Source organism: Dermacentor silvarum, unplaced genomic scaffold, assembly GCF_013339745.2.
Source record: "Dermacentor silvarum isolate Dsil-2018 unplaced genomic scaffold, BIME_Dsil_1.4 Seq6, whole genome shotgun sequence".
In the NCBI taxonomy this organism is placed as follows: domain Eukaryota; kingdom Metazoa; phylum Arthropoda; class Arachnida; order Ixodida; family Ixodidae; genus Dermacentor; species Dermacentor silvarum.
This window is the reverse complement of record NW_023606496.1, coordinates 127775-143544: the sequence shown is the minus strand read 5'-3', so window position 1 is coordinate 143544 and position 15770 is coordinate 127775. Positions and strand designations below refer to the sequence as shown.

Sequence of the window (15770 nt, the reverse complement as noted above, 5' to 3'; positions counted from 1 at the left end):
AACATTGTGAAACCAGCTGTCTGATTTGCGAAGCTACTGCTCCCGCATAGGATGAGCTATGGCTAGTATTGACGCCAAATAATCTGCATATTTTTTTTTGCGTGATCTCACAGAAATTGGGAACTATGAGCCAGGTGCATATTTTGTATATTTCAGATTTTTTAAAACTCTCAGTAGTTATACTAAAAATAACAAATTATTACTTTCATTCATGTTCCTTGAGGTGCTTCGTCGAATTTTCCCATACGAATTCTGACTGTCTGAGCAATTATTACTGCTTTACATACATTCAAAACGCCAGTGATCAGGCTACAATTTTATGTATCGCGGTATACATTACGACTCCTACGTCTTGAAATAGAACGTTAAAACATAAAATCACTGAAAATGGGCAAATTTCTAGCGGTATATAGGGTGTTCCAGCTAACGTTAGCCAAGCTGTTTAAAGGGGAAAGAAAACGATTTAAAAAACACGGTGCAAGATACGATTTTAAGACCTACGGCGTTCAGTCGTCAGACCTCTCACCGTATAGGTCTTATAGTCGTATTTTGCACCATGATTTTTGTATCTTTTTTTATTTCTTTGAACAGCTAGGCTAACGTTAGCTGGGACACACGTATATATATATATATATATATATATATATATATATATTATAATACAGGGTGTTTCAGCGAACACTTTCATAATTTATTTAAAGTTGCCTGTGGCAGATAGCCCAATTCTAGTTAATGAGCTGGTCTAGTCGAAGAGGCGGACATTGCTTGCGCAAGAAATTGAAATACATAATGAATTAATTAACAAAAATGACTAATTAAGTTTTTATCTAATTACCTAATGGCCCATATTGCAATTTACAAATTGTAGCCGTGGAGTTTGCAAGGCGGATCCACTTGGAACGAATTCTTAGGATGACCTCAGTTTCGAGATATTAATTCCCGAAATTTGCGGAGAAAGGCATTGGCGTTCCAGTTAATTTTGTGCTTCAATGCATAAAGCGACGTTTTCTTAAGAAACTAACTGGAACGCCAGTGCATTTCTCCGCAAAGTTCGGGAATGAATATCTCGAAACCGATGTCATCCCGAGAATTCGTTTCAAGTGGATCCACCTTGCGAACTCCACGGCTACAATTTGTAAATTGCAATATGGGCCATTAGGTAATTAGTTAAAAACTTAATTTGTGCGTTTTTGTTAATTAGTCGATTATGCATTTCAATTTCTTGCGCAAGTAATGTCCGCCTCTTCGAGTAGAACAGCTCATTAACTAGAATTGGGCTATCTCCATGGGCAGCCTTTCAGAATTTTTCAAAGTGTTCACTGAAACACCCTGTATATATATATATATATATATATATATATATACCTTCTCCTTCAAAAAACCTTCTACCGCTATCTGTAACTGTAACCGATCCGGTCGTATCAATTTCTTCGCTGCTTTTTTTTCACCAATACTCTAAACGTCCCTAGCTTATCTCGACTGCTGACTGGCTAATGCCTCCGTGTACATTTTAAATCCAAGTGCTCCTGGAAGCTGTCCGTTACCTATGGTTCTCACTGGGTGAATTCCTTCACATTCCATTAGGATCAGCTGAGTGGCGTCCGGATTTTTGCTGCAGCATACACATGCCTCATCTAGTTTTGAATATGTTTTTGTCATATAATAGTATGTCATACAATATATATATATATATATATATAATATATATTATATAATGAATATAGAATGTTTTTTTTGTCAAATAGCAAGGCACTGCCCTTTGTGTTATCGTACATATCCCCCCCCCCCCTTCTAATGTCTTTCTTCTAATTCTTGTAAATCACCATGGTCCTCTCTGTTTCCATTCTTTACATCCCCCAATTCCATTCTCTGTTTCTCTCACTTTCTTTCTGATGACTTCTGGTTGTCTATTTACAGTTTCAATTACCCTGTACTTGGTTGCCAACTTTTTTGACCTCTTCGTCCATTCTGTGTACACGCTTTTCAGGTACAGAACCGTTCTGCATGCGCAGCGAAGAATATTGTTTTGAGCTAAATAACGCTCTTGCAATGTCTTTTTACGGTGGAAACTCTATATGTCTACCCTCCCATAGATTTTTCTATGTCCGCGCCTCAAAAATCCTGCGACCTCTGTGAGGAGGCAAGGCAAACCAGTAAGGCATGTGCTGACACCTGGCGTAGCAAGAGCAAAGCTAAGAAACCACCCAATACATAGAGTTTCATACAATAATTACTAGAGTGAAACCTGGCGCTAGTGTCTACGGGAGCTGAAATCGGGTCCGTTCAGCCAGCATGGGAAATACGGGAAGTACATGGATTTGCCCAAACTTCCTCCTTCTGGCTTGAAGCATCTCTCTTCGACTTGGTAAATTCGGCATTTTCAACAAAGTACTGCGTAATAATTAAACAAACATTATTAAAATCATCCGCCGGCAGGACTCAACCACAGGACCTCTAGCACCGAATTCCTAAGCCCGAGATTGAAATCATTACGCCAAGGAGGCATGCATCCATAAGCGGCATAGAGCGCCCTTACGAATTTGTTGCGGGCAAGGCAGCGTCTCGAGACGCTTCGCGCGTTTCAATTTGGACACCTCGACAGGTCGAGCCGCTATTAGCAGTGATTGTACTCGTACGTGTTCGCAGAGTTGTGCGTTGCCAATAAACGTCCATTTTCGCAATTACCCAGCGCAGTGATATTTGTGTAGTTCTTTTACAGCTCCGCTGGTAGCCCACATTCGCAGAGTGTAATGGCTGCGATTTTTCTTGTGCGGTTTCAGTGCCGCAGCTATACAGAACACATGTTTTAGATGCGAAGCAGCTTATGGTCGGGGCTATGTCACTCCCTCCCTTCATCCATCCGCCGTGCGGCGTCCACACCCGCACTGCGTAGCACTGCGCATCCTCCCCCCTCTCCTCTCCTTGTCTCATCTCCTCTCCTCTCCGACGTTCCTCTCCTCTCCGGATTGCACAACGAGTGGCAACACCCGCGGCTCCGCGCGCGATAATGCGAAGTAGCTTAGGTTAGAGGCGCGACGGTAGGCGCTGCATACTCCGCTGGGGGGCGCCACTGTAGCTCGCGGTATAATGACGTGCGCGCGCGCTCCGCTCCTCTGATGCTCCTCCCGCAACGCCGCGGTACAGTAGGCACTGTAGCCGCGGTGAGTGCCACGGACAGCGTCAACGCCAGTGTCAGCGCCGTGGACAGCGCCGCGGAGAAGAGGGCTCGAGCCGCTGCCACGAAACGGCAGCGGCGACAGGCCGATCCCGAACTTCGGGCTCGCGAAGCCGGTAGCTACGTACCTCAACCTAACGGAAACGACGAACTGAAAACTAATGGGAACTTGAGTCGACCCCATGGCTGCTTCGCATACTACTCAGGGTTCCACTAGGGGAAGATGGTGTAATTTTTTTTTGTCCGATGGATCCTATTGCTATCGATTCTGCAGGTATTCAAAGTTTAAGCCAGAAACTTGAGTTGTCCTCTAGCTGCGGCATTGACGAAATCATCGTGAAATTTCTCAAAAATACTACAATGCATTCTTCAATAATATTATCTGAAATCTTCACGCAGTCCCTCCAGTGTTCCACCCTTCCTAACGACTGGAATTTGGGGAAGGTGATCCCTATATTTAAATCCGGTAACACGCATTCCCCCATAAATTAGAGCGATATCTACATGTGTCCCCCGTAATTGCTCGAGTATGTAATTTTGACTAATCTAATAAAAATTTTTGGAATCTAACTCACTTTTAGCGACTTTCAGCATGGCTTCCGCAAGAACTACTCGTGTGAAACGCATCCTCTATCTTCCACCCATAAAGCAATTTCATCTTTAGATCATGGTTTGGAGGTTGATTGCATATTTCTAGATTTCTCCAAAGCGTTTGACAAAGTGTCTCATCAGTTACTACTCATTAATATGAGCGCACTAAATATTGACCCTAACATCTTAAAATGGATTGAGTGTTTTCTGACTAATTCCATTAATGTGTCGGCTAATAATAGTTCCTTTTCCCCCTGCGCTGTTAAATCTGGTGTTCCTCGGGGTTATATGCTCGGTCCTCTGCAGTTTTTAATTTATATTAACTACCTACCTAACAGCCTTAACTTCTCTATAAAATTATTCACTGATGACTGCGTCATATCTCACCCGATAACCAATAAAAACGATTTTTCTGTTCTTCAATCTGATCTTGACACCGTATCTGAGTGGTGTAACAATGACTAATGAAACTGAACACAACCAAATGTAAGATCATGACTATTTGTCACCTCTCCGCCCCTTGCAGTTCTTTCGACTACCTTATTAACCGAGCTAAATTAGATCGTGTGTCATCTTACAAGTACCTCGGAGTACAAATAGCCAGTAATATTTCGTGGTTTCATCACATAACATACATTACCAACAATGTTAATCGTTCGCTGGGATACCTTCGTAGAAATTTTAAACCAAGCCCCTGCAAAATCTTAAACTACTGTTATATGAAACAATAATTCGACCTAGGCAAGCATATGCAGCAGCGATATGGGATCCTCATCTAAACACTCTCTAGTTGACTCATTAGAATCGATCCAAAACTGAGCGGCAAGATTTATCTTATTAGATTGTAACCGAACTTCAAGCGTCACCTCAATGAAATGTTCCCTTGGCCTTCCTAACCTGATAACGTGAGACGTTTTTCGCCTTTCCCTCATTCATAAGATTTATATTTTCACAATCCCATCCTTCGGGCTGAGTTTGTCTCAGCACCATCCTATACTTACCATCACGCGTGGACCATCCCAACAAAGCAGCCCTTCCTCTTTGTCACACTAACTTTTTCTTACATTCATTCTTACAAAAGACCATCTAATACTGGAATCATCTTCCCGCCTCTGTTGCTGATACAGAAGATAGCAAGTCTTTCAAGCATGAATCACGCTTCTATTTTCTAATTAGACGTACTTAATTTTTTGGATGTAATCAGGTGTTTTTGACTTCCTTTGTTTCGTTTTATTTATTCTATATCACCATTTGTTCTACTACTTCGTGTATATTACAACGTATATTAGGATGTATATTAGAATGTATTACGATGCATTAGGATGTAATTTTTTTGTTTTGTTTTGTTTGTTATACTATTTCACTACAATGTAACCACCCCCTCTGTAACGCCCTATGGCCTTGACTGTATTCCAATAAATAAATAACTAAACTTCCAATCCCGACAAGATATCCGATTTTAAGCTTAAAATGGCATTTGCGAACGTTAGCGCTGGCACCATTATTCCACGCACCACCTGATACTTATTATGGCTACTAGATAACGATGATGATGGTGATGATTTAATGGCGTCCCCTTTGAAACGGGGCGGTGACAAATAGTCACCTAGACTGCTTGATTTAGTCATGTATACTATACATGTTGTTTGTCTAGCATTTTTGTACACCTCTCGTTAATCTTTTTCTAATTTTTTTTCCAAATCTACCTAGTACCGCTACCAGTTAGTTTCTTAACAAAACATCGCTTTATGCATTGAAGCAGAAAATTAACTGGAACGCCAATGCATTTCTCCGCAAAGTTCGGGAATGAATATCTCGAAACTGGTGTCATCCCGAAAATTCGTTCCAAGTGGATCCGCCTTGCGAACTCCACGGCTACAATTTGTAAATTGCAATATGGGCCATCAGGTAATTAGTTAAAACTGAATTAGTAAATTTTGTTAATTATTCCATTATGCATTTCAATTTCTTGTGCAAGTAATGTCCGCCTCTTCGAGTAGACCAGCTCATTAACTAGAATTGGGCTATCTGCCACAGGCAACCTTAAATAAATTTTGAAAGTGTTCGCTGAAACACCCTGTATAAGAATCTCAACTCTCCAGAAAGAGACGTAGCACTCAACTCGCAAGGATATATATCCTCCTGAGACCCCTTGTACAATACATGGCACATTGCCTTCCACTTTTCTTTTTCTTTTTAATTCACTCGGAAGTGATTACGCTAATTATTCACTCTGGGTGTGAAGTACGGTGCATGTGTATTGACCCTTTTCGCGGCGATCCCGTGGGCGCTGCCATGTTTGATCACGTGGTAATGCGTCCATTGCTTGCCTCAACTGCCTCCGTTGTCTCCTTGTTTACAATGGAAGTGCATGACGCCGGCGCGGCTTAGAAAATCTCTGTTTCGGGAGATATCGTAGACGGTGAATGGGTGGACGACACGAAGCTTTGGCCACAGCTTCAGAGAACATGTGAAAGTGCTTTCGGAGCTGATTAAGCTACATCCAAACGGCGCGAGCAGCGTACGTGGTGCTTCCTCTAAGAGCGGGGCAAAATATGTATTTCAAGCTATCCAAACTTTCCGCTCATGAATTGAATCAGGATTAGCGTGTTTTGCTCTTCGTTCTTTATTTGGCAAATATTTTGAAGCAGCGGCTCGAGGCGCAAGCTCGGCACGCGCAGTGTCGTTCTAGAAGCTAGCCACGCTGGTCGCCGCAGCCGCCGCTCGGCTCACCGCCTTCGCCCTTTTGAGTAGGGACGACGGCACGGCTCGTACGGCCGCTGTCACGTCATCCTACAGTGGTGCTACACTATTCAAATTTTAAAAATTGTTTTTTAAGTTCATGACATAACAGTAGGCAATAAAAACTACCTTGAAGAGCGATTATGTCCCGTTGTTGTGTCCAGGTCTCAGGAGGCTATAGCGGCGAGCACAGTCGTCGAACTCACGATTCAAGTCAGTTTAAAGAGCCCCAGGTGGCCGAAATTTTCCGGAGTCCCCCACTACGGCGTGCCTCATAATCAGATCGTGGTTTTGGCACGTAAAACCCCATAATTTATTTTTCTTTTGAGGTCAGTCCGCTAATTATGTGTCCCGATCACCGTACATTCCCTGGTAATCTCTGGTGCTACATAGGTTCGAAAAATGTGCAACACCGCTCGCGTCAACAAGCGCAATATGAATAGACGAGTATATCTTTCGGCAAAGAATTGGCGACAAGAAATTTCGGAAGGCAGGCGTTGTAGCACCGAATGATAACACGATAACGATAAGCCGGCGAAAAATGCGGTCATCGTACGCGCGGCAATATTTAGACATATGCTTATGTCTTGTCTACGGAATTATCTCCGCTTTTGTTCCGCGGCCCTTCGCAGGCGATTACAGCTGCGAAAGCGAAGATGGACAGGCGTCATTTTTTTTTCGCATGTCTGGAAACGGTAATGAACTTATAGCATAACGCGCGCTTCAAATCTTGCATTAGAACTAATCGTATGGCTCTTTCGGTTAACAAAGTTACTCTAATTTGCATGAACACTTGTCTAATTAGTACCTCGTGTCACATTAAAATGTGTGCATCCGTGATAAACAAAACCCCGAGACAATTGCTTGTCAAATCTTCCCTATAATCTCGAACGCTTGACGTCAAGCGTTCGAGATTGTCAGCGACGCAAGCACCACCAACAAGGCCAGCGGGATTGCTACAATCAATCGAGCCTGCTTGTCGGCCGTTACACCAAATCGGGACGGACTTATTGGGGCCCTTTCCGTCGTCAACATCCATGAATAAGTGGATCGTCGTGGCTACCGACTACCTTACCCGCTACGCCAAAACGAAAGCACTGCCTCAAGGTAGCGCGGTCGAAGTGGCGAAATTCTTCGTCGAGAATATCCTGCTATACGACATGGTGCCCCGGAAGTGCTCATCACCGCCAGAGGAACAGAGCTAACCCAAGCGACTCTGCAACGCAGCCGGACAAGCCACATCAGGACAACTGTCTACCATCCGCAGAAGAATGATCTTACGGAGAGGCTGAACAAGGCCCTCGCCGACACGTTGGCAATTTGGTACGTCAACGTCGAACGCAAGACGTGGGATGCGGTCCTTCCATACGGAACCTTCGCTTACAACACGGCGGTGAAGGAAACAACGCACATGACGCCGTTCAAGCTGGTTTACGGCAGGAACCCTACGACGACTCTCGACGCCATGCTACCGCATGTCACCGACGAAAAAAACCTCGATGTGGGGGCCTATCTCCAGCTCACCCGCTTGCGCATCAAGAACCTGCAGAGGACTGACAGCCGACATTGCAATCTTCGACGACGCTACGTCGAGTACCAGCCCAGCGACCGTGTTTGGGTTTGGACCCCAATACGCCGACAAGGACTTAGCGGGAAACTTTTGCGACGTTATTTCGGACCCTACAAGACCATCCTACGCATTGGCGCACTGGACTATGAGGTCGTGCCAGACGGCATTAAGAGCAATCACAGCGGCGCCGCGAACGACCTGAGGTATAGCCCATGTTCTACCAGAACCAACGAACTCTAGGACTTCATTTCTTTTCTTTACTACTCTCGCGTTTGTAGTATCGGGACGATGCTAAGAGAGGTGCATTGACACCGTCTTCTTATTTATCCTTTTTCTGGGGACTGCATTTCACCCGCTAACAACTTAGAGCTATCGCTCAGCGCAAGACACGCCTGCAGGATTTGGAACATACTAGAATGTTGTCGTTGTTTCTACCTGTTGTGTACGTTCTCGCTGAAGCTTGTTTAATCAGATGTAAGCGCGAGGCGAATAGTGTTGTAATTTCTGGAAGGTATGCAAGCACCAGCGATTACGCTGGATCCTTCGACGAGTCATGTGTAAAAGCCGACGCGCGCGCTTGTCTCGCTGATCAGATGTTCGACGATCGCCGACTGCGCCGAACGCTATCCTTGTGCTTCGTATACGTCACTTGCTCTTATTATATATATATATATATATATATATATATATATATATATATATAATATAATATAACCCGGTATATCGAATCTGCAGGGGATCACAAAAAAGTTCGATATATAAAATAAAAATAGCATAAAATTTTTTCAAACAAATTTTAATGCTGTGCATTCTACACAATAATCCGTTATATGTGGGTCCGACGTATCCGGATTCGACTGTGTATAAACTTCTTTGCGTAAACCGAGAAAAATTCGTAGGCGATCTAAACACGAGCCAAAATATCGAGTGGAAATTACCTGCTGTAAATTATACCTATGGCGCAATAACTACATGTTGCGAAAACCTCGCTCTAAACTATCAATTCTATGGGGTCAAAAACAAAGGCAGCCAAAGCTAACTATTTTTCTCATACATTGCCTAACTTTTCGGAAAATAAACTCCAGAAGCTTTAGAACTATTTAAATTCTAGAAGTCAGAAGGACAATACAGCTAGTGCCTCCTGAAGAAAGTAGAGGAAGAGAAAATTTGCTTAATAATTACTTTAAAACAATTTTCGCAAATGACGTAATCCCTCGGCATGTCGAAGTACATAATATAAACTGCATAGATTCTGTCTCGATAAACTAGGCTGAAATCTTTATTCTAATGTTCAAATTAGTGCAAGAAAGACACCCGGACCTGAAAACACACCAAACGAATTCCTGCCTTGGTGTGCTGAATGGGTAGCAAAATATTTATTCCCAATACCCAGCAAATCACTAGAGAGTTTTAAAATAGGGGCCCCAAACATTTTGGGGCCCCAACGAAATAGCGTCGAAGCCACTGCGCATGCGCGAGACGCAAACTGCGTTTGGGTTTTGCGTCGGACACGCTATCTCACTGATTTAGCGGGAGCCCCAAAAGCTTAGCGTCAAAAAACTTGGCATCGAAGCGACGGCTCGAACTGAGCACCAAACTGGGCTCGATTCGTAGTAACGCGTGAAGTTCGTAAGCTAGAAGAATTGACTGCGGTTATATATCTACCTCTCAACTAACGCGTGTAATGAAGTTTGATTCATTAGACGCCGCTGATTCCGAATTCGATTGTCGATTTCATGGCTCGTAGGCCTAACGTGGATTAGCTTGGCTGGTGAAGGAACGTAAAGTTGATTACTAAGCGCAACAAATCGCTTGCTGCTAATAGAATAACCTCTAAATTGTAATTAAACGCAAAAATACGAAAGTCAAAATTACTCTTCCCACAAAATGGTGTAGTTTATTTTATTATTTATAATAGTTTTTCTCTGCCACCGTAGTGGCACTGCAAGCGCAAGACGCTATTCGCAAATGCGAAGCCCTATTTTAAAACTCATCACTCCTGCATGACCCAACGCTAACACCCGCAAAGCTCTTTGGGGTCCCAAACTTTTGGGTCCCCCCCTATTCTAAAACTCTCTACTAACATGTTCCCTTCCGCACTAATGGAAAATGGCTAAGGTAACCCCTAGTTCCCAAAAAATAAAACTGGCGTGTGAAACTTTAGTCCTATTTCACTAACAAGCACTATATGTAAATCCCTTGAGCAGATTCTTAAGAAGAAATTGTGTGCGAGAATTCAGTTAGCTATGAAGAAAGACCTAGTCTAAGCCTATGCTGACAATTGCTAAAGAAGTTATTGGATTTCGAGCGTTGGCTTTCATACAGTTATTCCTAGTACGTGTTGCGCATGATAATTACCTAAATGTTGATCTTATAGATAGCTTATGAATGTCCCCTGAACAAGCCCCACAAACAGAAAGATGAGTGATTCAACGGCACCGAAGACAGCAGGATTCACGTGAGATTTAGGAAGTTCCGCATTCTACGTGGGAAAATGAGGCATCTAGCAGTGACGCCAGCATCTTCACTTCATTGACTTGCTCTTCGGAAAAGACCACCACAAGACACGAAGAAATAATTACGCACTCCTTCATACAGGGATGTGCGTTTTTTCTCTTAAAAGTTCGAAAGGAACGGGGAACACGCGGCCCAAAACGTTTGCGCGTCATATATGAAAGAAATACATAGGTATGCTTCATGCAATTCGACGTAACGCTAAGTCTGATACTTTTACGTTGTAAAATATGACGTAACTTTAAATGGAAGGCCTCACAGGTCTGAAACAAATTAATACCGAACGAGCGCAGTGACACGTTTTTGCGACCAGCAGCCACAGCGCACCGTTTGCTTTCGCGACCAAAACATAGTACGTCGCATACAGGCAGGATAAAGGTGCACAAATATTGTGTTATTTGGTGCATATTTGTGCTAATCCATAAGTTGTAATACATGAAATATTAACTTCGTATAACTTTATTAATATATTAATATAGAATTGAGGATAAGATCTTATAAAGCCAAGGAAATAAGGGAAATTCCTGCTCCCACTATATAAGTTGTATTTATTATTTATATTACATAAATTATTGACCCTTTTCGCGGAGCAGTTTGTTTTAGAGAAACGAGATGGCGCTCACGGCGGCGCGCCATACCTCTCCACAGCGACAGCGCACGAATACGAAACAATTACCGCTTCTACCTTGCTTCTGTGCATGCGCAAGAAGATACCGGCACGCCTACCCTACTTGGTCCTCGAGTCTGCAGTATGTCATCATCATCATCAGCCTATCTCCCGTTGCCCCTGTCTTGCACTAGCTGATTCCAATTTCTACTCGCAAATTTCCTAATTTCATCCCCCACCTAGTTTTCTGCCGTCCTCGACTGCACTTCCCTACTCTTGACACCCATTCTGTAACAATAGTTCATCGGTTATCTACCTTACGCATTACTTGGCTTGCCCAGCTCCATTTCTTTCTCTTAATGTGAATTAGAATATCGGTTATCCCCGTTTGCTCTCTGATCCACACCGGCCCGCTCCAGGTGCAGTATGTATTAAATTATAAAAAATTAAAAAAATATCGGCAGCAGAACATATGGTGGTGGTTACATCTGTTCAAGCAGTTATTGAAAAGCGTTTCCCCCAAGCGTTGACTTCAGAGTGCCGGGCAGTAAGGCGCCGCCTCCTCATTCCTCCCAAAGCTCCTACCGGACTTTCAAGGCTCTTCACGTCGTTACAAGGCCCTTTAATCAAACATCGAGGCCTAGTTGCTTTTCCCTGGTGCACATAGTGCCCGAGTACGACACTGCATCGAATTCCAGTATGGCAGCGTCATCACGGCTAGGCTATGGTACCATAGCTAGGCCCAGGCAAGCAGGTGCACCAAGCCACTCGTCCGAATGGCTATAAAAGGGCACGGGCTTCGGCTAGTGCTACAGTATCGCCGTCAATTAAGTCACCAGTTTGTGTCCTCCAAGTGATACCACGTGCTGATGTCAGTGAGCTTTTCGTTTCGGCGTTTCTTACCCATCTCGCACTTCCACGCCACTCGTTCACATGAATTCGATCGTTCGTAGAAATCATGTAATCGTCGTTACAGCCGTCATCTTGCCGCTGTCGTCGCACACACGCAGTCTTGTGTTAATTCTAGTTCACTGTACTCGCGTCGCAAATACTTGATTTACACAGACACAGTGGTCCAACCTGGTAACGCTTTGCCGAACCCCAAACAATGCTGCATTGCCAGCGGCCTGCAAAATGCTTCGCGTAACGTCGATTTCCACAGTGTATGCGATCTCCACAATTTTATTTAGCTATTCGGCAAGACAGCAGCGGCAACCCAGCAGTGAAGCAGTTAATTAACTGCACTGCACCGCGTTTTGCAGCATAGGCTGAATAGCGATTAGTGTCTGTCCGGCAATGCGCTGAGACCATGTCACCGCAGAATTCAATGTCTCCAGGGCCGGCTCAGTTTTCGTTACGCCATCTCCGGGATCCGGTCACTTTCGGCGATATCATTTTCAGTGCGCGCTTATTGGCTGGTTGAGCACTACGTCACGCGAAAGTGATCGTCCCCAGGCCAGCGTACTACTGCACTGTCTCTGGGGTCGGCCCACTTAGGGAGAAACTCAGTTGACCGAGCAAACGCACCAAAACCCGGGAATGAAGGCGCAGAAATATTCGCATTAATAAAGGAATTATGCGCCTGATGGCGTATACCTGTCGCAGTGAGGATATCTGGGTACCGTTTGTTTCACTGCGTAATTCCGAAGAGAACACGTACACACGTGTTCGTAACGGGTAGTACATACGGCTATAATAAGCCGACTCGTTATATGTGCGCTGTCATGTGTGAAAGCTGCTGGCAAGAAGGCAGCAGCAGCCACGGTCGACACAAAGAAAGGTTCGCCTTAAAAAGCTCGCTGAATTTCAACGGCGCGCTTATCAAAATCACCGAAGCATATCGCTGAATAAGTGAGAAGAGACACGCCCGCGCCGACCTAAATGAGTTTCAGATAGTCAGGACATGTCGACAGCTGCCCCTGATTTTTCACTGAGATAATTAGGCAAATTAACATCTCCTTATCGAAGGATTTGCCGCAAGGTATGCTAAAAAAAATGACGTACGCGCCCTGCATGTCACCTATCCCAAGGGCACGTGACCGCTGCAGGGACACCCGAAGAGTTTACGTCCTTCATTCATGGTTTACACACTCGGCTGCAGAGACGAGTATCACATACGCCCTTTCGTGCCGCTGGCTCACTCACCGTCCATTTAAATGGACGCGCGCATGGTCTTGCCTGACAAGCTGTCGCAACGAATGGGTTCACAACGTAGTCATCGGCAATAGAAACACCGCCCCGCCATGCATACTAGCCTTTAGCACAACGCCGAAAGGCGTCAGGTAAACAAATCTGTGCGTACAGTGGACTTCATGCACGATGTCAAACGCTGCGGACGGCTGATAGTTGGCGTAGGCGCACAGCAAGGCTCCGCCGACCGCTGATGAGAAAACCGGAACGCGCCGTCCACGGGAATGCGTGTTGCCCCGTTCCGGTTAAAAGCCGCAGGCTCTGACACTCGGCGCGCAAGAGACGCCCTACAAGGCTTCTCATGTGGCGTTAGCGGCCTGCTCACCGCTCAAGCGACAAGCCAAACAAGCGCGATTACGGTCTAGCTCGGCCGCAGGCCGCTTAGAATGGAAACATCGCCGAAGCGAACTCCTTTTTTCATTGGCAGCGCCGCTAACACAAACAAAACTCGCTTACATTGCTGCCGTCCGCCGGAGCACCGTTCCACGACTCACACGCACAGCGCACAACACCGGCGTTGTCGACACTCGGTGGTCATGTCTGTTGGCAGCCGCAAACTGCAGCACGGGCTCGATGGTCACACATCAACACTGTCACACTGAAACACAAGGCGAGCACGTAAAACCGTAAAACAAGGAACACACACGCCGACTTTCAATACACGCACCAAACCAGCGTAATGCGCTACTACAGTGGTGCCACTCCACGACCGCGCCGTGCACCATTAACAAAAATGGCCGCCACAGCGATGTTAGCGCCACTAGCGCCACTTTTGCAAAGTCCTCGTAGCTACGCGTAGCAGATAGAAAGACGACGTAAAAAATCTATCAACCTGCAGATGCGTAAGAAATTTTGGAATAATCAGAGAAAAGTCAAAAACCAAATTTTGGAATAATTATTTTATTATTATATTTATTATTTATATTTTGTGCTTTGATGACGTACAAGGTAGTGAATATGAATCTCGGAGGTCATTTTTTTTTTTTTTGCGTACTGCAGTGCAGTTGTTTACCTTCGTCTACTACGCATTCTAATAATCTCTGAGCCAAGACAATCCGCCTTGCGATCCGTACTTCCACGACTTCTATGGAAGCTCTCATGCGTTTTCCAAGGCTACATGCTTCGCAGAGTTTGCGGCGTATGATACATTCAAGCGCCGCGCAGTTGAAACTTCAGCCACAGAACTTGAAAGGCAAGAGCAAAGCTTCGCAGGATTGGCTGACGAGGCACCTTAACGACCCCTACGTGAAACAATCGCGGTACGACAACTACCGAGCGAGGAGCGCTTATAAGCTTGTGGAGATTGACGACAAATACCGTATCCTGAAACCTGGCTGCACCGTAGTGGAATGCGGAGCAGCGCCTGGAGCCTGGACACAAGTTATCGTGGAAAGGATCAACGCCAACGGAGCAGGTGAGACGTTTATCGAAGCGATTGCAACGACAGTGTTTTAACGACGGTTTCAAGCAAGCTTCGGCCGTAGTACACGTACAAACAGCCTAGGGAGTTGCGGCACATAAAAGTCATATCCGAGCGAAAAGTTGTGCAGCCTCTGTGTTTTGACAGAGGTTGTTATTTGGACTTCTTGGTGTGTCATCAAAACAATAAACGTAGCTTGTTTGGGACCGGGCAAATCAAACGGTACGCCCATATCGCCATGCATTTAATTTTATCTTGTCTTCAACTTACTAATTTTTCTGTTGTGTGTTTCGATTTAGTGTCTCGTGAAGCTAGCAGCTTCCTATGTCCGACGTACTACTACACATATAATGCCAGATTAAACTGAAAGCTCCCCATCTGCCTGTTTGATTCGAGCGTTGGAAATCGCAAGAAAATTTAGCTATCCCAAGTTGCCTAACGAATGGTGAACGTGAATTCCTTATTGCAGTCAGATCTTTGAACACATATTTCTTTCAGACCACACCACCACAAGAGGAACGGTCATTGGCCTAGACCTTCTGCCTATTGATCCTGTCCCTGGTGCCACCTTCCTCCCTAACACCGACATACTGAAGCCAGAGTCCACAACAAAGGTCTTGCAATGCCTCAGTGGCAAATCTGCGGACGTTGTACTCAGCGATTTGGCACCAAACGCCAGTGGTGTGAAATCTCTTGACCACGAGGGAATTGTCGCACTTACATACGCAGCTCTCATACTCTCCTTCAAAGTTCTCAGCGTTCGTGGTTCTTTCCTATGCAAAATCTGGAACGGCAGTGAGGCAGCCAAGCTATCAGACGACATCAGAAGGTTTTTCCAGTTTGTACACTACGTGAAGCCACCGGCAAGCCGAAAGGAGTCTGCTGAGATTTACATCTTGGGCCGTGAATTCAAGGGAGTCGAGAAATAACCAAGCAGTGTAACCAAGGAGATCGAGTGCAG

The 15770-nt window shown here is 44.9% G+C and overlaps 2 protein-coding genes across 4 annotated transcripts in view; one reads left to right on the top strand and one right to left on the bottom strand.

Annotated features, from left to right (window-relative positions):
* LOC119435294 (MICAL-like protein 1) overlaps positions 1-14123 on the bottom strand; it is a 60967-nt gene extending 46844 nt beyond the window's left edge. For 2 of the 3 annotated variants that reach the window (XM_049659777.1, XM_049659780.1), the window contains exon 1: positions 13846-14121. The gene's annotated coding sequence lies outside the window, so the exon portion shown is untranslated. Of the gene's footprint in view, positions 1-13845 lie in introns of all 3 variants that reach the window. The other variant, XM_049659781.1, reaches the window with a different exon arrangement.
* Positions 14124-14447: 324 nt separating this feature from the next.
* Positions 14448-15738, top strand: LOC119435291 (rRNA methyltransferase 2, mitochondrial). The gene is made up of 2 exons (XM_037702200.2): positions 14448-14803; positions 15308-15738. The coding sequence occupies exons 1-2, from the start codon at positions 14476-14478 to the stop codon at positions 15736-15738; spliced, it is 759 nt and encodes a 252-aa protein (XP_037558128.1). The 5' UTR covers positions 14448-14475.
* The last annotated feature ends 32 nt before the right edge of the window (positions 15739-15770 follow it).